The sequence below is a fragment of the Gallinula chloropus genome, assembly GCF_964237585.1.
Source record: "Gallinula chloropus genome assembly, chromosome: 10".
Taxonomy (NCBI): Eukaryota; Metazoa; Chordata; class Aves; order Gruiformes; family Rallidae; genus Gallinula; species Gallinula chloropus.
In genome coordinates, this window is record NC_140095.1 from 23,099,834 (window position 1) to 23,126,267 (window position 26,434).

At 47.2% G+C, this 26,434-nt stretch overlaps 1 protein-coding gene and 1 long non-coding RNA gene across 2 annotated transcripts; both read left to right on the top strand.

The window, feature by feature from the left end:
* The first annotated feature begins 2,073 nt into the window (after positions 1-2,073).
* Positions 2,074-5,096, top strand: EGR1 (early growth response 1). Its single transcript, XM_084268575.1, has 2 exons — positions 2,074-2,467; positions 2,777-5,096. The coding sequence occupies exons 1-2, from the start codon at positions 2,233-2,235 to the stop codon at positions 4,093-4,095; spliced, it is 1,554 nt and encodes a 517-aa protein (XP_084124701.1). The 5' UTR covers positions 2,074-2,232; the 3' UTR covers positions 4,096-5,096.
* Positions 5,097-8,061: 2,965 nt separating this feature from the next.
* Positions 8,062-22,518, top strand: LOC311195390. Its single transcript, XR_014617500.1, has 4 exons — positions 8,062-8,127; positions 8,221-8,379; positions 13,375-13,453; positions 22,151-22,518. It is a non-coding gene; the product is annotated as an uncharacterized lncRNA (long non-coding RNA).
* The last annotated feature ends 3,916 nt before the right edge of the window (positions 22,519-26,434 follow it).

Here is a 26,434-nt window from a genome sequence, read left to right on the forward strand (position 1 = left end):
CCAGGACAGGCTTGTGAAAGTGAAAGATTATCAGTACTCATTATGTATGGGACTTCTCAAAACCTGCAGTACATCTTTTCATTGCTAATCACATTTTCAAAGGAGAGCTTCAGCCTAGCGCACTGACATTTGAAAAACCAGTATGATTTATCTCCATAAAGTACCGAAGAACAGATCTGTGCTGCCTGGCACTGGCTGGCGCAGGCTGCCTGTAAGCAGGAGCTTTCTCTATTTTTCCTGGAGGAATTGTGCAACTGCAGCCCATAACTGATTTTAGGGTGGAAACGCATCAGTGCAGGAGGCACGGCACAGGCTCAGCGTTGCTGAACTAGACACAGCGCTAAATATAGCGACTCGGTTCAAACAGCGCACACGCCAGCGGCAAGTGTCTCCTGTAAGAGTGGTCGGTCAGACCAGAGCCCTACCCCGCGAGCGGGGCCGGCCCGGAGACCGACTGCGCCGCGACAAGGAACAAAGGCGCCTATTCTCCCCCTAGCTCTCTGCAGCAGAGCACGGAGCCGCGGGAGGGGGGAGTCGGCAAGCTCCAGGCCGCAGCCGAGCAGGGGCGGCTCAACTGCATCGGGCCCGCCGAAGCACAGTGCCGCAAGAGCCACGGCATAGCCTCCGCCAGCATCGCGCAGCCGAGCAACGCGCCGACCCCGCGCCGCAACAAGACCTGCAACCGTTGCTCCTGGCCCCGCCCACCGAACTCCGCGCACTGCGGGGAAGCCCTCACCGCGGCTGCCGCGCACGCGCACTGCGGCCGCACTGCGTCGCCGGTACCGTCTGGCCCGGCGCCAGGGAAGCCCCGCGCCGGCAGCAGGGCCGCCCGGGCGGGGCGGGGCGGCGGCCTCGTCGAACGCCTATTTATAGCGCGGGAGGCAAGCCCTGGCCCGGGAGGTATTCTCTTGCGGCGCCGCACTGTACGTGCTGCCTCGGGCGGGCCCGGTTCCGTTCGGAGCCGGTGCTGAGAGCAGCCCGAGTCTGCGGGAAGGCCGGGCAGGAGCTGCGTCAACAGAGAACCCTAAGGGCGGTAAAGCAGAGTCCCGAGCGCTGTCGCTTTCAGTCGCGCCGAAGTAATTGGCGCCTGCGGGTGTGGGGTACCCGGGACTCCAATTTAGCGGTGCCTCATTCTCCGCGGTGCGAGGGAAGCGCAGAGCCTGGCTCTGACCTGGTTTGGCGCTGCGGCCGCATCTCCGCTCTCGCAGGAGCGGGCGGAGCAGGGCGCTCCCGTCAAGCCTCGGGAGTCCCAGAGATTCCCCTTCTCCGAGAGCAGGCAGCCCCCGTCCGAGGCATGCCGCCAGCTCCCAGAGAACTCCTCCGCATCCAGACTGCCGAGCGCGCGGTGCTGCTGACCGTGAGCCGCCGGCGCGCGGCCCCTCCGCGGAGACGGGGGAGGCGAGCAGTGCGAACCGAGCAAACGGGGTGGGAGCGAGTGGGAGCTCTGTCCGTGGAAGCGGCGTTATAGTCTGCTGTGCGCTCCACGAGACGACTGTGCCGCCTGCCCGCGCAGCAGCCTCGCGCTCTCGCGGCCCGGGGCCTCCGCGCGTTCTCGCGGCCCGGGGGCGGGCGCGCGGCCCGACAGCAAGCAGGCTCCTCGCGCCACCCGCCCCCCTCCCTCCACCCGGGGCCGGAATCGCCATATAAGGAACGGGAAGCCTCCGCCGGAACCGAGACTTATAAGGGTGTTGCCTAATATGGAAAGTGCGGCGGGGGGCTTCCGGCGGGCTGGCCTAGGCGGACGGGGGCTGGAGACCCCGCGCTTCGGGGCTGGCGACGCTGCGCCAGTGCATCGTCGGCGCTGCCCGTGGCGGGGGATCGTCCCGCAACGGGCGCGGGGCTCCCAGCGCAGGTCGGGCGGGGACCCCTGGCCCGGCTTTCCCCGGTGCCAAGCGCTGACGCCAGGCGGGGTCCTCCAGCCCGCATCCATATAAGGGCTTCCTGCTTTCCATATATGGCCATGTACGTCAGGGCTGGGGCGGGCTGCGGCCGGTGGGACCCGATATATAGAGGCGGCTCCGGGGCGGGCGGGGAGCTGAGCGCTTCCAGCGGGCAGAGCCGAGGGGAGCCCCGGGCGGGCGGGCGGGGAGCCGAGCACTTCCAGCGGGCAGCGCCGGGGCGACCGCGGCGCAGGGCACGCAGCAGGCGACGGCCGCCTCGCCGCAGCCGGCCCGCCCGCCGGGCCCGCGGCGGCGGCGCCACCACCCGTCAGAGCCCAAGCCCGGCGCCCTCATGGCCGCGGCCAAAGCAGAGATGCAGCTCCTGCCCCCGCTGCAGATCTCCGACCCCTTCGGCGCCTTCCCGCACTCGCCCCCTGCCATGGACACTCACTATCCCAAGCTGGAGGAGATGATGCTGCTCAACGGCGGCGGCCCGCAGTTCCTTGCCCCCCCCGGGGCGCCCGAGAGCGCGGGCTTCGGCGCCGCCGGGGAGCCCGGGGAGCAGCACTTCGAGCACCTCGCGGCAGGTAAGCGCGCTTGCCTCGCCCGGGCGGGCGGGGAGTCCCGGTCTGCCGCGGGGGCAGCGGCGCCTGCGGGGCTCCGCGCTGCAGCGGCGCCCCTGTCCCAGCGGCTGCGCGGGGGGATTCTCCTGTGTGCGTCAGCAGCTCCGGGCTAGCAGCTGCTGGAGACCTGCCAGCGGCGCTGCAATATGTTGCGCTCAATTATTAATTAACCAGAAGCAAGGATCTGGGACTGCGCTGTGAGGGGATGGCTCGCGAAGCGCTGGCAGCAGCTGCAGTAGCTGCCAGAAGTAATCGCTATTCCTCTCTTTTCAGACACTTTTCCCGAGATTTCCCTGAACAACGAGAAAACCCTGCCAGAAACCAGCTATCCCAACCAAACGACGCGACTGCCACCGATAACCTACACGGGGCGCTTTTCCCTAGAGCCCGCCCCCAACAGTAGCAACACCTTATGGCCAGAGCCCCTCTTCAGCCTTGTCAGTGGGCTGGTGGGCATGGCTAATGCACCTTCCACCTCTACTCCTTCATCATCGCCATCCTCTTCCTCACAGAGCCCTCCTCTGAGCTGTTCTGTCCAAGCCAGCGAGAACAGTCCAATTTATTCGGCTGCACCAACTTTTCCAAATTCCAGCTCTGACATTTTCCCTGAACCGCAGACTCAGTCCTTTCCCAACCCCTCTGGAGCCCCCATCCAGTATCCACCTCCAGCTTATCCGACTGCAAAAACCAACTTTCAGGTGCCAATGATCCCGGATTACCTGTTCCCTCAGCAACAGGGTGAGCTCAGTCTTGTTCCAGCTGATCAGAAGCCCTTTCCAGCCCTTGAGACCAGAGCACAGCAGCCTTCCCTCACACCACTGTCCACAATTAAGGCATTTGCTACTCAGACTGGCTCCCAAGAGTTGAAGACCCTCAACAGTAACTATCAGTCCCAGCTGATCAAGCCCAGCAGGATGAGGAAATATCCAAACCGTCCCAGCAAGACTCCTCCTCATGAGCGCCCCTATGCCTGCCCAGTGGAGTCCTGTGACCGAAGGTTTTCACGGTCTGATGAGCTAACGCGGCACATCCGCATCCACACAGGACAGAAACCTTTCCAGTGCCGCATTTGCATGCGGAACTTCAGCAGGAGTGACCACTTGACTACACATATCCGCACACATACAGGAGAGAAGCCATTTGCCTGTGACATTTGTGGCAGAAAGTTTGCCAGAAGTGATGAGAGGAAGAGACACACTAAAATCCACCTTAGGCAGAAGGACAAGAAAGTGGAAAAGGCAGCTCCAGTCTCAACTGCTTCCCCAGTTCCTGCCTACTCGTCCTCTGTGACTACATCCTACCCTTCCTCCATTGCCACCACTTACCCCTCTCCAGTCCGCACAGCATATTCCTCCCCTGCTCCTTCCTCCTATCCCTCCCCTGCTCCTTCCTCCTATCCCTCCCCTGCACACACCACATTCCCATCTCCTTCTATAGCAACCACTTACCCTTCTGGCACTGCCACTTTTCAGACCCAAGTGGCTACCTCCTTCTCATCTCCAGGAGTCACCAACAATTTCAGCTCGCAGGTCACCTCTGCACTTTCAGACATGACATCAGCCTTTTCTCCAAGGACAATTGAGATTTGCTGAGATTACCTTCTGGATGGGAGAATTAATCTTTTCCATTGGTACTATCAGACAGAGTCTCCAATTACTCCAACAGCACCATACATTGCAAGGCCATTTAATTTTTCCTTAAACTTCAGCTGCCTGAAACAACTGCCGTTTAAGTTTTCCACCTCTGTTGAATGAATTAATTTGCATGGACTGTGGCTATAAGTTCAGTCTAACTCCCCCCCCCCCCCACCCCCCGTAACAATAGTCTTTTATTAGGAAGAAAGGACTTTTAAGTATGTAGCTGATGTAAATTGTACATGTGCCATGGTTTTGCTTTCCTTTAGGTACTATTGATGTGAACAATCTTTGCATATCCATATTGCATTATTTGGAGTTTGCAGGGCCATATTTTGTAAATGTTAATTCTGTTTCAGTGACAATGCTGTAATAAGTTTCAAACTTCTTTGGGAACAGCACTTACTGTATTTGAGCATGTTAGAGTGATGCTATGTAAATATCACCTGAGGAGACACTCACATGTGGCAGAAATTTTGTTTTTAAAGTTACAAGTCTTGGTGCCTTTTTGTGAAGCCTTGCTGATATCATGCATTTGTGTGAATGGATGCTTTGCATCTTGCCTTAAAAGTGAAAGGGATGTTACTCAAAGAATGTAAGGGAGAAGAGGGAACAGGTGGGGAGGGGAGCACGAGAAAGCCCTGGGGGACAGAATGTAAGCAAAAAAAAAAAAAACAAAAAAACCACCCCACACCTCTCAAAGTCTATTTTTGTTACAAAAATGTAAATTTATATATATATTCAGGAGTTGGAATGTTGTAGTTACCTACTGAGTAGGCAGCAATTTTTGTATGTTATGAACATGCGGTTCATTTTTTTTGTGGTTTATTTTTACTCTGTAATTGTGTCTGTTTAAAATGAAAGTGACTGGCTTCTAAACACATTGAATGCGCTTTCCTGCCAATGGGATATTTGGTGTACAATACTCTTCAGAAAAAAATAAATAAAATAGCAAATTGTGTGGACTTCCATATTTTCCTTTCAGTTCCTACATAAGAAGCAACAATCCTCACTCCCTGAGTGCCTGGAATGTACCAAGTGCTGCTTGGCTGCTGGAACAAGACCCACATAAAGAAAAGGAGGGGAGACCAATCAGTCCTCCTGAAGTAGCCATGATTCCTGTTTTCTGGCTTCTCCAGAAACATGTGAGCTGATTTTAGGAAGAAAAGCAATGCTGAAAATCAGAATTTCAACTGTTTTTCATGGATAGCCAGAAATCTTACCAGATGGCAAGAAAACAGAACAGTTTCTAGGCTGGAAATACACCACCTCAGTCCAAATGGCCGGTTGACAGATGGTAGTCCCACACAGCTGAGGGCTGTCATAAATTCTTCCTTAACACAGCATCGGGCATATAAGCATGTAGGCCTGATAGCCTTTAGTACAGCTGTTTCAGCATTTATGGGAAGAAAGCACTTTCTTACATGGTGGGGGCATGTGGTCTCTCTGCAGAGTGGATTTGGAGATGTTTGCATTCATGAGAAATGGAAGTGCAAGTACAGAGGAGGCTTCTGGTGTCAGTCCTGTCAGTTGGCTCTCTGCAAGTCACTAATGTGAGGACCTGGCATGCAGATGAGTGGATCCAGCACAGAGTAAACTGGCAAGCAGCCTCTGTCCGACACAGTATGCCTTACTGCTTGCCAAAAATCACCCGTGCTGGCTAAGAAGGGCAACCTGTGTAAGCCCGAGGCTAGTCAGAGTCACAGAATTGTAAGGGTTAGAATAGACCTCAAGAGATTATCGAGTCCAACCCTGCCCTCCCTGCCCCCCTTCCCCCGCCAAAGCAGGTTCCCTAGGACACATCACACATGTTGGCATCCAGATGGGTCTTGAATAACTCCAGAGAAGGAGACGCCACACCCCCCAGGCAGCCTGTCCCAGGGCTCTGTCACCCCTACTGAGAAAAAATTCTTTTGCATATTGGTGTGGAACTTCCTCTGCTCCAACTTGAGGCCATCGCCCCTTGTCCTGTCTCCATGGGCAACTGAAAAGAGGCTGGTTATTCCCCCCCACCCCCCCCCCCTTAAGATCTTTATAAAGGTTAGTAGCGCCTCTTAGTCTTCTTTTCCCAAGTCCTTCTTCTTGGAGATGCAGCCCATCTCTGGGAAACTGCAGCAATTCTGGATGCTACCTGAGCTAAGCAGTTGCTAAATCCCAGTCTCTCACCTCTCAGGCAAGACTGGCCTCAGCGGGTTGAGACAAGCTGTGGGCAAGGGCCTGTGCAGCTTTGTCTCTATGCTGGTTTGTACCTAGTGAGGTCTGTGAGCTGCTACCAGTGACTTTGCAGCTAGTCCTGCCCATGTTTTTCAGAAAAAAGCACTAGCCCATTTCAACCCGAAGGACACTGGCCAAGGTGAAAGGACTGGGCAAGGTGACTATGTGGTTTCACCCTGTCTGGGCATGTAATCCACATCAGAGGCCACAGAAATCCACTTATGGAAGATGAAACAATAAAGAAGGCCCTTCAAATGTGATGCTTCAAAGAAGGAAGCAAGTAGCATTATGTAAATCTAACCACAATTTTTTTTTCCCACCTCCAGTTCCCAAAGTCGACAACAAAATAAACAGTTGGAGTCAGACCAAGCCCATTCTGATTTGTGGCACAGCTCTGTTCAGATGTTTCAAATAGGATAGACTAGTTCAGTTGGAAGGGCCCTAGGCCCTACGACAATCATCGAGTCCAACTGCCTGACCGCTTCAGGGCTGACTAACAGAGCTTGGGCTAGGGCACTGTCCAAATGTCTCCTAAACACTGACTGGTACAGGGCGGGGACCACCCCTGAAGGAAGCCTGTTTCGGGGTTAGACCACCTCTCATTAAACAAATGCTTCCTAATGTCTAATCTGTACATCCCCTATATGGACACATTCCTGCATGTCTTGTGCTGTCACTGGATACCAGGGAGAAGAGGTCAGCACCTCCTCTTCTTCATGCCCCCTCCTCACGAAGCTGTAGATCTTGCTGTGTTTTCAAGCTAGTCTCTGCTAGCTTCTGGTCTTGTGCTTGTGCTAAAAACTGACCAAAGGGGCTCTCAAACAACGCCTGGTGATCCTGTTCCCAGGGAAACTGCCACTGCCCCGGGAAAACCCTTGCTTTCTCTGCAGATAGAGGCCCAAAGCCTCACAGGAAACGCAGCCGAGAAAAGGCAGGCCTCTTGCTTTTCCAGTCATCGGCAGGGCATCCATTTGTCCGACTTCAATCTCAGCTGTTTGTGATTTAAAGCCGAGCTGCAGATCTGACCGCTAGCGGCAGGAAAAGCCGTGCGTCACCACGGGCCGTAGCCCGGTCAGCCCCGGGGGACGCCGTGGGTACGCGCGCGGCCGCTCCCCCCGCGCCAGCCGGGCCGCATGGCACCGCGCCAGGACGGGAGCGCGCCGGAGGGCGGGGCCGCATCACGCGGCGCAGGGCGCCCAAGGCCGAGCGGAAACACCACTCCCACGGCGGCCGGAACTGTGGCACCGTATTTGGCGTTTCCTCCGCGCCTTTTATGGCGCTTCCGAGCGCCTAAAAAGGCGCTTCCTGTTCACGTGTTCTCGGGGCCGCGCTGCTGAGCCCTTCCCTCTTCGGGATGCCTCGGCGGGTTCCCCAGTGGGGTCGCGTGCGGGCTGCGCGCCAGCTCCGGGCGCTCCAGCTGTTAGCTCTGGGCCGGGGAAGCCTCCGCTCTGCCTAGGAACGAGCGGCGGGCCCGGGGCTCTTCGGGCGTCCGCTCGTTCGCCCGCTCGCTCGCAGCGCGGTCCTATGGAGCCTCAGGCAGCCGCGGCTGGGCCCTGTCTGAGTGCCTGCGCCTTCAAGCACCGTTGCAGGGCAGGCAGGTCTCTAGCGCTTCCTCGCTGCTGGCTGCTGTTGCGAGTTCTTTGACGGGGTGAGTCGCTCTGCCTACGTGCCTCCGGACTAGGTAGGATGCCGTTCGGCCTGGGGAGTACCGAGGAGGCCAGTGCCCACCCGAACTTTTCCTTTGTGAAGCCTTTCCATAAGCTGCTGTTCACCTGGGTAAGTGTGGGTCATCCTTGCCCAGGTGGCTGATTTGTGCTTTAATTACACTTGGAAAAACTGGTTCTCCATTTTCTTTTCTTTATATGTCAGGAGATAAAAGTTAGCTCGGGCATACTTAACGAGGCCAGTGTCCCCCGAGATATGCTCTGTGTCCTGGAACTGCTACATGAGAATCCGTACAAAACTGGTGAATTGCAACTGTTAAAGCCTGTTCTGTCGTGACTGTGAACTGCTCTCAGCTGTGGAGAGGTATGTGATCATTGAACGTTCTTTCTTTCAGGGCTTTCAGTGCTACCTGTCTGGACCACAGGGACGGATTTTGTGTGTCTTAGTAAGGCCTCAGATAACCCTAAGAAAAAGAACTTTTTGGACAGTAAGCTGATAGCTGGGGACTGAAGGTTATCTGAGCTGCAGTAGATGCCCGTAGAAGAGCTGCCCCCAAGCCCCCCCTCACCATTGTCGAGTTTGACTAAAGCTGAGTGAAGTGTTTAAAGGCTGTATCATGAAGAGTGTCTTCAGCCCCTTCTAAAGTGACCTATTAACTAGGGCAAGGGGTTTTGTTGACCTTTTTGGTATGTAGTTGTTCCTTTCAATTTTTTTTCCGTTTGTGGCCCAGTAGTCTCTACAGTTATCAAAAGTTATGAGTGGAGATATTGTATTTATCAAGAGGACCTGGTTGTGTTATTCTTAAGCTAAATGTTTCATATTTTTACCTGTGTGTGTTACCTGAATGTATGAGTGTAATTGGACCTAGAAGGAAGTTTACATGTTTTAAAGTGCATTGACACACTATGATGGAACAGGAGCTATAACTAAAGAACTGGAGCTTTAAGTAGTTAAATTGTTCTGCTATAATCAAAGTGACTTTGCTTTTATAAATCCCAACTTGACTGGTAGACTTTAATGATTTATGGTCCCAACTTGATTAATGAAACTCTCTCATCTTAAGTAATAGAGGCTGATGCTTATGCATGGTGCCTGGCATTTTGCAGGATTCAATTTCTGATCATTCATTAGCACTGCTAAAATTAAAATGGTGGAATGTTAGGCAGAAGTACCTTCAACATCCACTTTTCACTTCCTTAACTACAAAAAGCATTATTAAAGCATGCTTTTTGAACTTTCTTCTCTTTGTAAGAAGCATATAGGCTTATATTTTTCTTTTGGCGAGCTTTTTGTAGTACTCTTGTATCTCCTAATACAAAGAATGATACACAATGTCACTATTGGTAGAAATGTCAATAACTATAAGTTTTACTATCCAGTGTCTTCTGTAAGGTTAACCTGAGTGATATGACCTGACTTCTGTTATTCCAACTACTGTGATAGGAGGCTGTGCTATCTGGCAGAAGCCATTCAATCTGACAGGTTTAGTTTGGAATGGCTTTAGGAGCTCTTGAAAACGTGCTAAATAAAGACACTTTAGATGTTATCCTAGTAGTTGTAGTCAGTTTGCAAAGCTGTGGATAGCCCACAGGTTATCGACCTCAGTGGGCCCTGCTGTATGCTAAGTCACTGAGCTGCCTGGTGCATCAATGTGGCACTCTGTGGGCTGAGAATGTGAACTGGAATTAGGCTTCCAGGTTTCTCTGCATATACAGCAATTCTGGTCACAGCAGACTTGGGGAACCCTCAAAATGCTTAACTTGGTAGATCCTAAACATCGATCAAAGCAGTGTAGTTAAATCCTGGAAGATAAACCCTCTGGAATGAATGAGTTTAGTTCTACCACTTGTAATAGTTGTGACTACATTTGTCTACAGAAAACCCAAAAGAACAGCGCAGCATAAGAAATGAAGGGGCAGACTGAGTAAATCCTACAACAAATTTCCTAGAACAAAATGTCGGCAGTAGTTCTTATAGTACTGTCTGTAAGGTTTCTTTCTAATTATATGGACAGCTGGACTTGTAAATGTGTATAGTTGGGAATCTGGCAGAAAACAGAAGGGCATGTACAGCAGTAGCATTTTGATCTGATGATACTTGTGATTAAAGGTCTCAGCCATGATTTTTACTTCTGTTTGTGTAAATAAGCTTGAGAACTATAAGAAACTCCAGTTGCATTCAAATTAATTGGAACGTAGCTGTGAGGCATTGAATTTAATGGCAGAAGCTGTCTACACATCACCTTTTTCTTTAAGAAGGTGGTTCTTTTGTGGACAAAACCAGACCTGAGGTGCTGTAACTGTGTTTGTAATAGGTTTCTGGGGTCATAAAGTGAACATACAATGATAGGTTTTAAAAAGGATGCTTATATTAAAATAGAGTAGTTAATAAGCAAGGAAACATTGATAACGTTTGTTACAAGAATGAAGAAGTTCAGTGTCTGGTCCATTGGCTGAGGTAGCCCTGGAATATTCTTCTAGTGATTATGCCCTTTTCCTGGTAACTTTCATGAGCTAGAGCCAGCGTCTTTGCCCATTGCAACTAACTTTTTCTCAGTGATTTATTAAGCAATACAAAGCTTTGGTATTTACACTATCTGATGGAAAAGTGAATTTTCGTATACCCAGGTGCTGCATGGAGGAGTGTGTATGTGTTTAAACTTGTTATTTCATAAGTTCATTTGACACCTCAGGGCTACTGTTATAGAAGATGATGAATAATATCGTATCTGTGATAGTTACAGAACTGTCACTCTTTTCCCAATTTGCTCTATTTCTGGTTGAAGAAGCAGGGCCTGTTCTGTACAGCAGGTAGCCTGTATCTCATATGATCTTTTTATATACGTCTTGTCATACTGTGCTCTCGTTTCTAAGAGGTGAAGGCCTGCACCATATACCCTATTCAAGATGTGGAATAGTTGTGATGTAAATTTTCTTTTTTTTCCTCCTGTATTTTCTCTTCCAAGTATTTCCAAACCTTCTCTCTGGCTTTTGAGCAATGAGCTTTTAACCATATTAATTATAAAGATTTTTGTTGGGCCATAACAGTTCTCTTGGAGACCATCATGCAATGTATAATGTTCAAACTTTGAACCCTCATCCCCTGTGCCAGTTCATGGGTTTTGGGTTTTTTTTTGCCTTGTCCACATTGAGATCCATCTGCAACTTTACTGACTTCCCATAATATTGTTAGACCCTGCAGCAACTCTACAGAAGCATTTTTTTTTAACTGCACAGAAGGACGTTGTTAGAAATCTCTGTCACCTCACTATTTACCTGACCTTTTTCAAATCCTCCAAGTGTGGCTTCTTGGGACTAAGCAGAGATCTTTCCACCAGTCTGACAATTTTTTGCCTGACTGCAAACTGTTCCAGCCTTTTAATGAGTTGCTTCTGTGGGGGAGAACGGTTTCTGTTGCTTCTCTCTGGTAGAGAATCAGAAGGGTAAAAGTGAGAACTTGTGGGCTGAGAAAAAGACAAGTTAATAGGTAAAGCAAAAGCCATGCCACAAGCAAAGCAAATGAAGGAATTCATTCCCCACTTCCTACTGGCGGGCAGTCATCTCCAGGAATGCAAGGCTCCATGATGCGTAACAGGGACTTGGTGAGACAAACACCATTGCTCCAAATATCCCCCCTTCTTCCTTTATCCCCCAGCTTTATATGCTGAGCGTGATACCATATAGTGTGAAATATCCCTTTAGTCAGTTGGGGTCATCTGTCTTGGCTGTGTTGCCTCCCAAAAACTTGTGCACTCCCAGCCTGCTCTCTGGTGGGGTGGTGTGAGTGGCAAAACAGTGCTTGACTCTGTGTAAGCGCTGTCCAGCAATGGGGAAAACATCTCTGCTGGAAACAAAACATAGCTCCATGCTAGTTGCTGTGAGGAAAATTTTCCCAGACAAAACCTTACTGACTGTTCCAAACAATTCTAAAGGATTTGAGGCATGCATTTCATTTGCAGAAAGCTCTCTGTTTTAGCTACGTTTACTATTAATTTGTATGCCCACTAATTCTTTTAGCCAGTTTCTACTAGGAAGCATCCTGGAATGGATGCCTGAAATTTTCTGAAACGTTTGTAATAACTTGTGTTATGATGGTACCATCCAGTCCTCTGGCACCGAGGTAGAACACCACAACTATTACACTTGTTACTTCACCCTCAAGTCGAGCATTTGAAGGGATAGCATATGGTCAAATATCTTCTTGTTCCTTTTGATGGCTTAATCCTTTCTGTAATCTGTCCTACAGGTACCTCGGTTTAAAATATTCTGTAATGCAGCTCCTGTAAAAAGGGGCTTTTGGCACAGGAACTTCTCCAAGCTTGTCTGAAACAAAGTGGGTGCAAAGATCACTTGGTGCCCTTCTTATGTTTAGACCATCGGTTGGCCTTATGAACTCTTCGATAGTTTTAGAGTCAAGCTAAGAAAGGAGGAGTAATCAGTTCTCTTCCTGTCTGCAAGTTAGTTTTCCCCAAGCCTTATTTCTGGCCATGTTGTGCTGTTATATGACCATTTGCAAACATGTTTTATCTTCTGCATTTCAGCATAACTTCTGTATCTTTCAGGAATGTCATTCACCCCCCTTGTCAGAATAATTATTTTGGATTTGGCTCTTAGCCTTTCCTAACAGGCAATCAAGCACGATTGCTGATATGATGACTTTGAATAGTTTCTAGAAAACGCTTTCACTTTTCTAGCTGCACTATTACTTTCTCTTTATTTACAAAGAAAGAAGTTTAACTCCCTCTTTGAAAGTATACCCCACTGTAGCAGGTATCTTGCTTTTGTTGCTCTTGTAAGGATGTTGAACTGTTTTTCATTAATGCTGTTCCATTCTTTACTTAATGTCCTGGTTGTGGCCAGGCCAGAGTTAACCTCCCCAAGCAGCCAGCACAGATGAGCTGAATCAGCCTGGACCGTTTACCATACCACTTGACATCACCTCCTTCCCCTGTAAAAGGGGCTGGTCAGGGAGAGGCCGTTAGGTGCAGCTCCAGGACAACAATAGCCCTCTTCTCAGTGCCCAATCTGGGACTTGAAATCACAACCCTAGCATTAAGAGTCTCATGCTCTACTGCTACCCCAGCCCTTCAAGCCCTTATTCAATGTGGCTCTGGGACAGCAGGGCACTTAGAAAATGGAAAGGTTTGTGTGGATCACCCCAAACCATGTGCTTTTTACCACTCGCTAGCTCTTCTTTGAATCCTAGGTTAAACTCTCCTGTGCCTTTTTATTTTATTGCATTGCAAATACCAGTATCCTGATTGTGCCTTAGGATAAAGGGCATGCCTTCTGTATAGGGTCCCTCTATTTTTAAAAATTCCTGTACTTCCCAGTAGTTATAAATCCCTCTTCATTGCAGGTTCTACCAACCTCTGGTAGCAGGGAGCATAAAAATCCCCAAACAAAGCTGTCATCGAAGACCAAGGCCTCTCTGACAGGTATGTGGGATATTTATTTTTGGTTTTTGGGTTTTTTTGGGGTGGTGGGGTGCAGCTTGTTTTTCTTGGGTTGGGTTTTTTTAATGGGCTAAGTTTTCTTTCCAGAAACTCTCCCTTTGCTTTCCTCAACTGATTGTATTAAAGAATAATGTAGCTTCCTTAGGATTTCCAAAAAGTCTGTCCAAACTCCTCCTCTGTTCTTGGTTTCTGCACTTGGCTGACCAGTCATAATCATAGGTAGTTCGGTGGCTGATGCCATGTCACTCACTCTTTCTGTTACAATAGCACTTCTGCCCTCAAGTGGTATCCTCAGTGACAAAGCCTTTGCCTGTTGGGGAGAAGCTGCCCCGGAATTGCTGCATGTCATCAGACTTGCACTTTCATACCACACAGGACTTCCTCTTTCACAGGACCGGTGTTGTCAGCTTAAGTTATTGTCACTGAAGGTGTCATTGAATAGTTTCCCAGAGTTTCTTGACTGGCTTTAGGATCCAGGCCAGGAGGATCTTGCAGTCCCTTTGGCCCTGGGACTGGTAATTCAACAACTGTGGTGCAATGGATTTGGAATCCATTTGATTGATGTGATGTGATGGAAACAATACTGGGAGTGATAATAACCATGTATGTCCCCTTTGCAAAGGTGACTGTCTTGCATCAAAGTAATTTAGACGATCAGACTATGAGCACAGGCGTTTGTCAGCATAGCTAAGGTTTTGCCCGTAATCGCTGAGGGAGGTGGATGGGTTTCTGAAATATATATGTAAAAATATTTTTTTAAATTTTTAATTAGTTGGCTCAAGAAGAGAACAAAATTGTGTCTGTGCAGAATGAATAAAGTAAGCTTGAAGAGATATTCAAAACCAGATGCCTTCTCCAACTAACTAGCTACACATACTGTAATTTTGTTACTATGGCTTTTGGTCAACCAAAGGTTGTTCTTTGTTTAAACAGAATTTGATATAATGTAACTGTATATAAGTTCCGCTAGAAATACGGAACCACAGGGTGTTATTGCGAATTGGGGTTTATAAGCCCTTCTGTCTGAAGGATCCAGAGCCTCAAAAGCAGGGAACATGCTTCCTTTTCCGAAGTAGGAATGCTGGACAGAAAGAAAGGTTTTCCAGAGGTTGGTTGATTTGTGTATTTGGTAGGGGTTTTTTGTGTGTGTGGTTTTGGTTTAGTTTGTGGTTTGTTGTTTTTTTTTTTTTTTTTTAAAAACTGCTTTTTATGCTTATTCTAGCAGGGACTATTGTTATTCTAAGAAAGGAGAAGGAAAGTCGCTCTAATGGGCGACATCTGTTCATAGACTTGAAAGACTTGCTACCTGGCTGCAGTGACTGGCAGGACATGAAGTGACAGGGATTTTACACCGTCCTCTAGGATTGTGGTAGCTTATGATTGTTTTTAAGGACAGGCATAGCTAAGTGTCTGACCCACCTATCTGCAGTGTGTTTATTCTCCCTTCATCTGCACATATGTATGTACTGCCTGGCTGCATCTGAGAGGGTCAAAATTGTTCGGTGCCTGTAGGAACGCTTGGCCTTGTAGATCTTTTCAACTCCTGAAAAAAATCTAAGGTGAGAAACTTGGATCAGAGAGGCTGTCTTTGAACAGGAGTGTGTCTTCTGGCAGCAGTCAGGATACGTGAACAGACCTGGCTATCTGTCTGTACTTGGAAGGAAATAGAAAATTTCTGACTTCCCATACAGTTTCTGAAAGATGAGAATCTAAGTCTCAGGTAGGTTTCTAAGTACAGTTTGAAGGACAAAACTGGAAAAAGTTTCTGCAGATGGTCTCTCTGTGATGCTACTCCCTCCCCCCCCATTATTCCAGACTTGAAACACTGTATGTTTCTACAGTCTACTGTGGTGCATTGCCAAATGTTCTAGCTCTCCAGTAATGAAAAGTTATCCTGAGTGATGGAATCTATTCTGGGATAGAGAAGACAAGCCTGCATAAAGCTTATGCACTGCCTATACCATTATAAAGTGAAAATAAAATACTACTGTCATTATAGGATGTGAATTTTGTCCCTAGCACTCAAGCACTTACCTTGAATTTCTCTGAATTCTTTCTGTTAAAATTTTTGCAATGGATAAGCTAATAACTAGTTCTGTTTCAGGCAGAATTGTTGTATGCTGAACTATATATGCCTGTGCTTACTATACGCAGACAATGGTCAATAAATTTAAGTCCAGTTTCTGTGAAAAAAAAATTGCAGTGTTTTCCCTAAAAGCTATGAATTTTAATCCTAGAAAATGTTAAAAAAGGAAATTAAAACTTCCATTTTTTCCCCCTTAATTTCTTTGTTTTGCATTGAGATCTAGTAGCCTGTGTGTTAAGCGTATGCTTGTCATATAGAGGAGAAAACATGAGGGCGTTCACAGAAGCTTTCCTCCATGTTGAATTACATATATACATAACCATAGGCTCAGCATATTATCCTAAAGATTTGCTACTTGGTGAATGTTAGTAAAAAGACCAAGTTTGGGTTTTTTTTTGGGGGGGATAAGTTAGACTTTAAGTTCTGTGCTGTTTCCACATTCATAGATGTTTGAGTTTTCAGCAGTTTAGAGTCAGTTGATCTAGTAACTCTTCTCCAAGCCAGCCATGGTACTTCACAGCCTTGTCATAAGACTTCCAAGCAGAGGAGCTAATACTGCTCACAGTGGCGCTACAAGTCATCCTGTAGTAGCAGTGCAGCAAAGAGAAAGTCGGAGTGGGGGGAAGGCTTCAAAGCAAACTGTATTTTGCAGGTGGCAAAATACAGGGAACAGCTCTTGAAGAGAGAACTCCTCTGTATAGAGTTCTGATCTGTGCTTAGAAGCTTGTGCAGTGCTACAGTAAGTGGAAGCCCTAACTGTGATACAGAATGCCATTGTATAAGGTATTGTATGGAAACATTATTTAAAAAAACCCCCAAAGTTTGCATACAGGCAGTAAGCTTTAATCTTTCCATTTTCATGGACAAATCTGTAGGGAAGGAGAAAACTTCTGGTTTTCAAATGCTGAAGAACTCTTGTGATGCCTGTTCAAAAGCTGTTATCAGCATTATTTGGTGGCTCTTGACTATTTGATCTGCTCTCCAGTGTTGGTCTGCTGTCCAGGTGTGCAGAGAGAAGAAGCTCGAAAATTAAATTCTTTCCCCGGTTTGAGCGCTGACAGACAGAAGGTGCTTTGTTCTGTTCTTGGTGACCATGGACTTGGGCAGATTGTAGAGAGCAGCTCCAATGATGGACTTCAGCTCTTAGGAATTTGCCAAGTAACCTTGAGTTTCCTTGTGAAATAGTAATGCTTGGTTGAATCTCTGCATTTTTTTCCTATGTGTGATATTTAATAGGAAGACATCTTTTTTTATCTGCCTGGAGTAAAGGTGTACAGGGCTTTTGTGGGTTGTGCACTAAGACAAGTGAACATTCCTCTGCTGTTAAAAGGAAAATACCAAAAAGCCTGTGTGAAGCTGTTTCAGTAGCAGTATGCCTTGTAAGGCTCAAGAAGTCATGCTTCTGTTCTGAGTTCTGCTATAACAGTAATATGCCTGGACTAGCCATCTCTTGTTTTGGGAGCCTGACCAAGTAGAGACCAATCTAGTCTGTCTATCCAGTCCAAACAAACTATGAAAGTATTGATTTGAAATTTTTATTTTATTTGAATTTTGGTTTGAAAGGCAAGGTTGAACAAGCTGGTTTTATTTGCAAGAAGTGATCTTAGTGCTGCAGAACTCTTCTAGAGAGGGCGCTGCTGTTCAAGGTACATAGTATATATTTGATCAAAGGCATTATTTCAGTTATGCTCCTCTTCATTTTAAATCTGTATCAAATTTTCTCAGTGTCCTTTTTTTTTAAATTAAAAAAATGTAAATACCTTGTGCATCCATTCCTCAGGTCTACAGATATTCAGTGCAATGCTATGCATACAGTGGTTTTTTTTTTATATTAAATGCATGCATCCTAAGGTGTGAATTGCCTTGAGTATACCAGTATCAAAGCATGCTCTAAAGCTGTTCACACAAGATGGTAACCTTTTGTAAATATAGAGACAACTAATTTTCTAATCTAGTCCTTAAAATCCTATCTGCTGGGAGCCAGGGCCAGTTGGTATGATTCCTCTGTTATGCCATACCTAAATAAAATAAAATTGACAAATACCAGCAGCAGCCTGCTGAGAGACCTGCTGGGAGGGCTAACAAGCATTGGGTCCTTTCAAGGCTCAGGTAGGCAATTTCCTTGTTGGAGCAGAAATAGTCCATTAACATTTCTCAAAGAGAAATCTTTGTTTGCTTAACTTCTGAAAAATAAAAAAAAACCCCTACTTTGATCCTGAAGTGAAAGGTTGAAAAGTGAATTCTTTGATTAAAGCTTTTATCTGATTGCTGAAGTTTCTGTCAAACCTAGACTTTCTAGAAGAACAGTTGGATAAGCAAATAGCCTTTAATGAGAATAATATGGAAGTCAAGCTTTACCATATTTTAAAACTGATTCGCAGAGTTTGGTACTTTGGCCATGAAAACATGGTGGTGTTTTTTTGGAGGGTTTTTTTGTTTGGTTGGTTTTTTAAACCAAAATCCCAAGACAGTGAGCTCTGGCTAAATATGAGCACCAGCAACTGCTATGTGATTCTCTCTGGGAAGAAGTGAAGGGGATGTCATTGTGCATGCAGTATGAATTGGATTCCAGATCTCCCTTATGTTAATTGCTGTATTGGTTACACTGGAGATGTCTGCAACTCTTTGCATTTTCTCAGTTAACAATTCCTATCGTTTTTAGTATGCAACAAAAAGGATGGGGGTGGGGCTGACAAATTTAGTAATGGTTAATGAAGAGATTCTGAAAGGTATGCTTTAAATGTTAGCTCTCCAGTATTTGATGAGCACTTTGATTTCCATCTGTTCAGTGGTAAGTAAATCTGACAAGAAATCACTCTCTGCTGGTATTTTTCCCTAACTCAAATGAGTAAAACATCTTAGGAATGATAAAAATGAAGTCATAAATTTATAGGTAAAAAACCTTCAAAGCTGTGTGAATGGCATCTCTGTAAAGTATGAATGGTTTCCACAACAGGCTTGTAATACAAGTCCTTTTGGGCAGTGATAGTAGAACTGTACAGCTGGGAAGAGAGTGTGTTGAAGTCGCATAGCCTTGATGGTATCTAGACCAGATTTTAGAAAGCCCAGGGTTTTCTGTATATTAAGAGGGTCCTGTGAAAATGCATGTATAACATTTAGGCTATTAAATACCACTGAAAATGTGGGCCCTGGGCGGGGGGAAAGGAGTGTTCATGAATCAGATGTGAGTGTTTTCCTGTGAATATAGTGCTTGGTGGAGAAAAGTTTAATTCATGCCTTCACCTCATGAAGAAGGAGTTGTCTGACATTAACTCAGTCTTGCTAGCGTGGTCATCTCAGGAGTGTTTAGTGAAAAGAACAAAAGAAAATTCCCAAAAGGTATGCGATTATGTGGCTCGAGATGAGTCTCTTTTCATACCTTAGTGGGCCTCAAGATGAGGATGTGGCTGAGTGGATTTTGACCTTGTTTGCCATACTAATGTAATAGATACTTGCATTTTGGGCAATTTCTGTGCAGTGTTATCAAATGGGGTGATTTGAAGACTTTTCACTAGTCCTTTGGCCATACAAATTCCTTGTTTGTACTTAGATTTTTATTGGAGTATTTTGAATGGAAAGCAAGTGTTTGTATCGAAGTGACACAGGATATGCAGGTCATCGAGTAGAAGAACATGCCTCCTTCAAGCACGTGGCTTTGGATGTGATTTGTACCACAGCATTTTCAACTGTATTTGATAATAGCAACAACATTGAAAGAACTGTTGATAATGACTTTCAGTAAAAGCACACTAAGGATGCAGTACTACTTGCAGCATAGCAAAGGAGCAGGAACAGATCCTGTACTGGAGTGAATAAGGTTAGTTATAAAGAAGGCACTGGGGCAAAAATTGAGTTTGGCTTAGGATAATGGGAGGCAGTTTTACAAAGGCAAAGCTATCTGAAGCAGAGATCGATGGATGTGTTGATATAACTGAGGAAATAAATTCCTAAAGACAAATGAAGAAGGCAAAGGAAGGGCAAGAAGAAAAGGGTTTTTTGAAATCGATAGTCCAAAAGCCTGATATTATTTCTAGATAGTGCCTCTTGATATTGTAGGGCTTGCAGTGTGACTTACAGCAGCATTTGTTTCTGTCTTGAATCACACTGATGTTTGAAAAATCAGTCTTTGTAGTTCAAGAGACAGCAGAGTGCACGGTGGCCTCAGAATGAGACGCTGCCAGTGTCAGATTTGGTTGGACCTGCCCTTACATCTGTCCCCTGCTACCAAAATCTTGCCTCTGTGTAAACGTCATACATGTCAAGGTATAGTGATGCCGTTGGGAGTCTGAAATGTGGCCGTTGCCTTTGCAGGAGCATTTGCAGTTTACCTTAAGAAACTGCACTGCTTTCTCTGTGGGTTATGTAGCTCTATCAGTATTGCATTCTTCTGGCAGTGGTGGTAGAAAGGATGGATGTTTAGAAAAGTCTTGTTTCTCAAACTTCATCAAATACCTGTGACATTATTAATAAAAAAGACCCCAATCAACCAAACGAAGTCTGATGAGCCTTGAATGCTACCCAGAACCGTGTGCAATGATGAAGGATTAGATAATGGCATATTAATAAAACACAGTCCTCACTTCTGAATGTGCTGGCTTCCAAAATATAAAATCTGCCTTTCAGCAGTGTGGACAGCATTCTGCAATCCTTCAGTCTTTCTTTTATTCAGTTTAATATTTTGCCTTCTAATTTTTATTTCAGCTGGACAGAGATTTTTCCAGAATGGAAATCTTTCTCATTCAAAGAAATTGCATTTTTATGAACTTTCTGTCAGAGTGGGTCTTCAGACGTGTTGTACTTGGTAGCAGAAGTCACCAGCAGCAAGACTCTTAAAAGACTCTTTAGAAAAGAAGTTTCTATTTCCTTCCACAGACTTAAACAGCATATCTTCATAAAGTTGTTGGCGTCACTGGTCTTTGGGTTCTTAGCCGTGTAACAGTCACAATATCAGAAAAATGTGTTCCTCTGTATGCTTCAGTACAGCCAAAAGCATTAGCAAATCTGCCAGTCCTTTTTGGTCATCTGATGTATTGCAGCACTGAGGAACTGTTTGTTCTATCATAAATGAAACTTTATAAAAAGCTGTCCTGGTTTTGGTCAGGATAGAGTTAATTTCATTTGTAGCAGCGGCTAGAATGCTGTGTTTGAGAGTAAAATGGGAGTAGTGCTGATAACACCCTGATGTTTCTAGTTGCTGTCAGACAGTCAAGGACTTTCTCAGCTCTTCATGAGAAAGGAGGGGCAAAGCCAGGACAGGTGGCCCAACTGGCCAAAGAGAGTATTCCACGCCAGTTAACGTCCTGCCCAGGATATCGGGGGCTGACGGGAGGAAGGCCTGGGGCGGCTGGGACGCGCGGTTCTTGGGGGATGGTCGGGTTCTGGGACGGCTCTGGGTGGCACGGCCTGAGTTGTATGGTTTGGTGAGAAACTGCATTGTGTATCAACTGCTTTATATATGTTTGCTTTGAAGTCCTGTTAGCATTGTTACATTGTATCTTTCTGTTATCTTAGTAAACTATCCTTATCCCAACCCACGGGCCTCTTAATTTCTTGATCTTGGGGTTATTTGCCCCTTTCTCTTCCTTTTTCCCTTCCCTTACTTCTCACCCCCCCCTCCCTCTCCTTCCCTTTAACCTGCTCTTTTCCTTAAAGGAGCAGGCAGCTGCGTGGATCTTGGCCCTCAGCCGGGTGAAACCACGACAAAAGCTTAAATTGTGTCAGTTATAAACTGTCACATTGTCCATACTGGAAGTGCAAAATAGGTGTAGCATACAATTTATTAGGTATTCTAAATGTTTAAAAAGAGAGGCAACTGAATATTAAAGGCTTTTTTCCCCGTATATTTTGCTGGAGTGCTCTGAAATACTTTTATTTGTCTCTCACTTAAAATGCTGTATTTCCCTGGCAGTTAAGTAGCATTTCTTTTGGGACAGGGTATCTGGCCAGATGTCCATCCTTATTATGTAACATACAAAAAAAGTAGTCAAATTATAACTATTTTAGAGACAGATAATTTAATGGTATCAGTTCACAGCTATGCAAGTTAAATTAATGCAAAAGGGAAACAGAGTATTTTTAATAGTGTAAATGTTTTTACTGGATATGTAGATAAACATATGTACACCTTTTTAGAATAAAGTGTGTTAATGAGATTTGGTTTTTATTTTACTCTTTAGTCTTACACTTTCAGCTTTATTGACCAGGTAAGCAAGGTGTGCAGCAGCACTTCAAGCACTGTAGCTGTTGTAGTATATCCATAAGTGTGGGTGCAACTTTGTCGTGTAGCCTTCCAGGATTACCTCTCTGCAACATTGCTGTAAGGAAAGGATGAGACATTTTTTCAACACCAGCAAGAGTGTTTACTTTTATGCTAAGAATGTATTCAAAATCGTATCAGTCTCAATATTGATTTTAAGTGTTCAAATCCCTCTGGCTTTCAAAGGATGTGTAGTATTTCAAATTGACCTGTTAACCTAGAATCTTCCTCTGGCTTCACTGCTATTGTATCCCTCACTCTAACTGAACTCCTCTACTTTCTTCCAAGATAACTTTTTTAATATGCTGGATTCTAATCTGGGGGGTTTGTTTTTCAGATGTCCATTTGTAAGTGTGTACCTGCCAGTCTGGAGTGTCTGGACCTGCCCAGCTCTGTTCCCAGTTGTGCCCCGCAGGCATGGAGGTGAGGGCTGTCTGCTGGGGAGAGGCCAGGCTGACAGGGACCCAGGGGTGTTGGTTGCCTTGGGGAGCCCATCCCAGTGCCAGAATGGAGGGGAACATGATGGAGCAGAGCCCAAATGAGACATGGCACCCTGTACCCTGCCCCAGCCTGGGGAATGGGGTGGGGGGGCTACAATGGTTTGGGGGGAGCTGCCCTCCCTTTCTTCTAGTAAACCTCCACCCCTTTTTTTGGGGGGTGGTGTCTACATACGTAAATGACATTTATTAAAGTAATGACCTGCCAGTTGGGGATATTTCCCTTGTTTTGTGCCTTTTTTTAGGATGAAGAAAACAGGTAGGGACTGGGGAGTATGAGGGGGTGATCATGTCATTTGGTGCACCCCAGTGCCAGTTGGGGGTGGGGGGAGAATGGATTGCAATGGAGGAACAGGTGAAGTGGGTGATGGGTGGTGTGTGTCACAGTGGGGTCCTCCCCAAAAAGGGTGAGGGTCATGCCCCCAAAATGCCTGAAAATTCATGATTAGGAGTTACACAAATATATGAGGTGTTGGAATAGAGAAAAATCTCACATATATGTATATATAAATCACTTTCATTTTTATTTACAAAAGGATTTAACAACAAAAAAACATATCTACTAATATAAGGTGTTTTGGAATATAAAAATTCCAAATAGTTATATGAGGTATTAAAATAGAAAAATAGCTCATGCATATATATGTAAATGAAAAGGTAAAATACAACCCCCCCAATATATATGTAGTTTAAAATAGAAGTCTGACTAGATAGCTTTATCTGCATTTGCTGTGTTGAACCCATTAAGTAGGTATGTGTAATCTAAATGTAGATTAAATGTAAGTGTAAATAGGTAAGTGTCTACATAAATGTAAGTTGATATGAGATCATAGACTGGTTTGGGTTTGAAGGGACCTTAAAGATCACCTAGTTTGACCCCCTGCCATAGGCAGAGACATCCCCAGTTTGCCCAAAGCTCCATACGACCTGGCCTTGAGCTCTGGCAAGGATCCAGGGACACCCAGAGCTTCTCTGGGCACTCTGTGCCAGTCCTTCACCACCCTCACAGTAAGCAATTTCTTCCTCATGTCTTAAGATAAATCTACCCTCCTGCAGCTTAAAACTATTACCCCTCATCCTATCATTGCATACCTGTGTATTTAAGTATAGATAGAGATGTCTAAAAAAGATACTGAATTTTCAAAATACATGGCTGAACTGATAAGTAGTCTAAATAAGTGTTCTGTAAGTGTAAGTTTGGGACTGACGCCTCCATCCGGGGACTTGCCCTGTAGGGCCACACACACAGAGCAGGAGTGGCTGCCACAGCACAAAAACCACTCCAAACCCCCTGATTCTGCGTCTGTAATGGGGGTAAAGACAGACCCTGATTTGGGGCTCCTAAGAAAGTCAAAGGTGCCTGGATTTGAAAGCAATCATCCACTACATTTTCATGCACAGAAGCGAAACTCACTGATTTTTATATTATGGAAAAGCAAAAAACCCTCCCAAACTGGACAACTTGCCCACTTTGGAGAGGAGGGTGCAGGGGGGTGTGGAAATGCTGGCAGTTTGAGGGGCATTGTTGGGAGTTACCTGTATGGGTTTTCTTCTGAGGGTTCTCTCGGGTGAATTACCTGCTGTGGCTTGCCTCCAGTGAACGCTCTGGTGTCTCCCCATGCATGTTTCTCCCCAATCCCACCATCAGCTTCCTCAGTGTTTTTCAGGTAAGTCATCTTGTGCCTCCCCCAAACCCTCTGCTTTTGGACCCCTGGATCCATTGCTTGTACCACCAACCTGCCCATTGCACACCCACCCCTATCTCTGACACGCCCATGCCCCACACTTTCTTGCAACCCACTGTCCCTCCTTCTACATTTTGTATTTGTACTGAAAACTGTTGATAACAGGGATGGGCTAATTACTGCTGAGCAGTTTGTGCAGCATCGAGGGCTGTTCTGCCACTGCCCTGCCATGGTGCAGGCTGGGGCTGCACAGGGAGTTGGGAGGGGACACAACCAGGACAGCTGACCAAAGGGATATTTCACACATTATGATGTCATTTCAGTAATAAAACTAGGAGGGAGGTTAGTGGGAGGGGTGCTGCTGGGCTGCAGCTGGCTGAGCATCATTCATTTGATGATGAGCAATTGTTTTTATTTGTACTACTTTTCTGGCTTGGGTTTTATTTTTCTATGGTCCATGGCGTAGTGTCGGCCTCCCCCCCCCTCCCACCCCACCCCACCCCAGTGCTGCTGGGGAGGTTTCTTTTTAATTATTAAACTGCTTTTGTCTCAACTGCAAAGTTTTCCCACTCCCACCTTTTCTCCTGCCTCCAGGATTGTTACTAAATCTCTTGCCAGCATCTGTTGGCTCAGCGCTGTCACTTCCACAACCCTGATGCTGCACGCAGACCGGTACAGCCGTCCCTGGGGCTGACTCCCGGGGAAAGTTCCATAGGTTCCCTGTTCCATAGGTTCTGCATGCTGCTTCTCACTAGGTAATGGGGTGGGGGCGCAGACGGACGCAGCCTCTGGAGCCGGCCCGCGCAGAGGACTGAGATGCTCGAGTCGCGCGAGTACATTTTGGTACAGGGGCCTGAATGCTGTCGGGGCTGCGCACGGGAAAAGGGCAGAGAGCTTCAAGCACCCCCGGGAAGTCGTTCCCGTCCCGACGCCGTAAACGGGGCGCTCAGAGGAGGATCGTTGGCGTGATGCTGCCACACGGCGGCCAGAACGCGGTACCGCAGTGGCGCGCGTCGCCGTGATCGCTGCTGTCACCTGGCGACTGAACTCCGGCAGCGAACCTGTAGAGCTGCGCATGTGCGGGGCGGGGCCGCGCGGTGCTCACCGCTGCCGCCCGAGCTTCGGTACTGCAGGTCGGGCAGGCACCACATTGCCGTCTGCCGCTGACGGCGATGCGATGCTGCAGCCCCTGCGGCGTGGTGCTGCCGCGCTCGCTGCTGTCTCCCGGGGACGAAACGGCGCTGTCGCCCTACGTGCGCGTGGCCGATGCGCTGTGCTGCAGCCCGCCGTTCGCACGCGCGCGCGGCTCTGGCCCTCCTTGAGCGCCGTCGGTGGCTGGCGCATGCGCGGTATCTGGGAGCAGCATGGCGGCGCGCATCAGGAGGGGCCCGGCGGCAGGTGAAGGCCGAGATCACCGGTGAGGTGAGCGAGTCTCTTCGGTAGATGCGGCTGTCCGGGTGTGGTGGGACAGGAAGCTACCGGCTTCCCACGGCGGATGGCTCCCGGTCCGCTGGAGGCGAGCCGCATCGGGAGAACTGATAGGAAGAGGGGAAGGAGGCGGATAGTTCCTGTCAGGTGCAGGCAAAGGGCGCTTCCCAACTCGTCAGGGCTTCACCTGAGCCTCAGCTGCAGCCAACTCCAGCATCTCCTCTGAAGCCTGTCCGGTAACCCGAGGCTGCTCCCAACCTCTGTTGTGACTGTGGCAAGCTGCCCCTCGATGCATCTCCAGAAGCTGCTGTGGGAGGAGGGTATTCGGCCAAGGGTGATGATTTGTAATAGTAGCTGTTGCGCTTCACCTTTCCCTCTCCCAGAGGCAGTGTTGCGGACGCAGTACCTCCCCTGGTGAATGCTGTTGACCTGTCTCAGGCGTGCATGGGTTTTCACTGCTTGAGGCTTTGCACTCCTTTGTGAGTGGTAACAAGAACGGACAGGCAGAGCACTTGCTGGCTGTGGACGGCGCTTTCGTGGTTGAAACTGGGGAGGCTAGAGAAAGGTGAAAAAGAAGAAATTGAAGGCCATTTCCCCAACAGCTGTAGGAAAGATGGAGCTTGCTTCTCTGTGTGAGAAAGGATCCTTTTCTTAGTCTGCACGCAGTGTGCACAAGAGGGTCTGTGAGCCTAACCCAAAGTGTGGTATGACTGCATAGTGCATGAGTGAGCAAGGCATCATGTCTAGAAAGATTGGTCTCACAAGAGCTGCAAGATACCCATGTATTCTCTTAGGTGGAAGACAGCCGAGTGGCCAGAGTTACAGAAGAGGAAAGGAAACGAGATAAGCATCTGAATCGCTAATTTCTCCTAGCAGTGCTAAGAGCGAGAGCTGTGGTAAGTCTAAGGCCCCCAGGACCCTGTTGTCCCTCTTGCACATCCCAGTCCCTCCCAGCCCCTCCTCTGGCCCCCTGTCTTTCCAATGCTGCTGCTATTTTTCTCTTTCTCTCCC

Coding starts and splice junctions, on each gene's coding strand:
- EGR1 (XM_084268575.1), top strand. CDS start 2,233: ATGGCCGCGGCCAAAGCAGAGATGCAGCTCCTGCCCCCGCTGCAGATC. Junction 2,468..2,776: donor CTTCGAGCACCTCGCGGCAG/GTAAGCGCGCTT, acceptor CTCTCTTTTCAG/ACACTTTTCCCGAGATTTCC.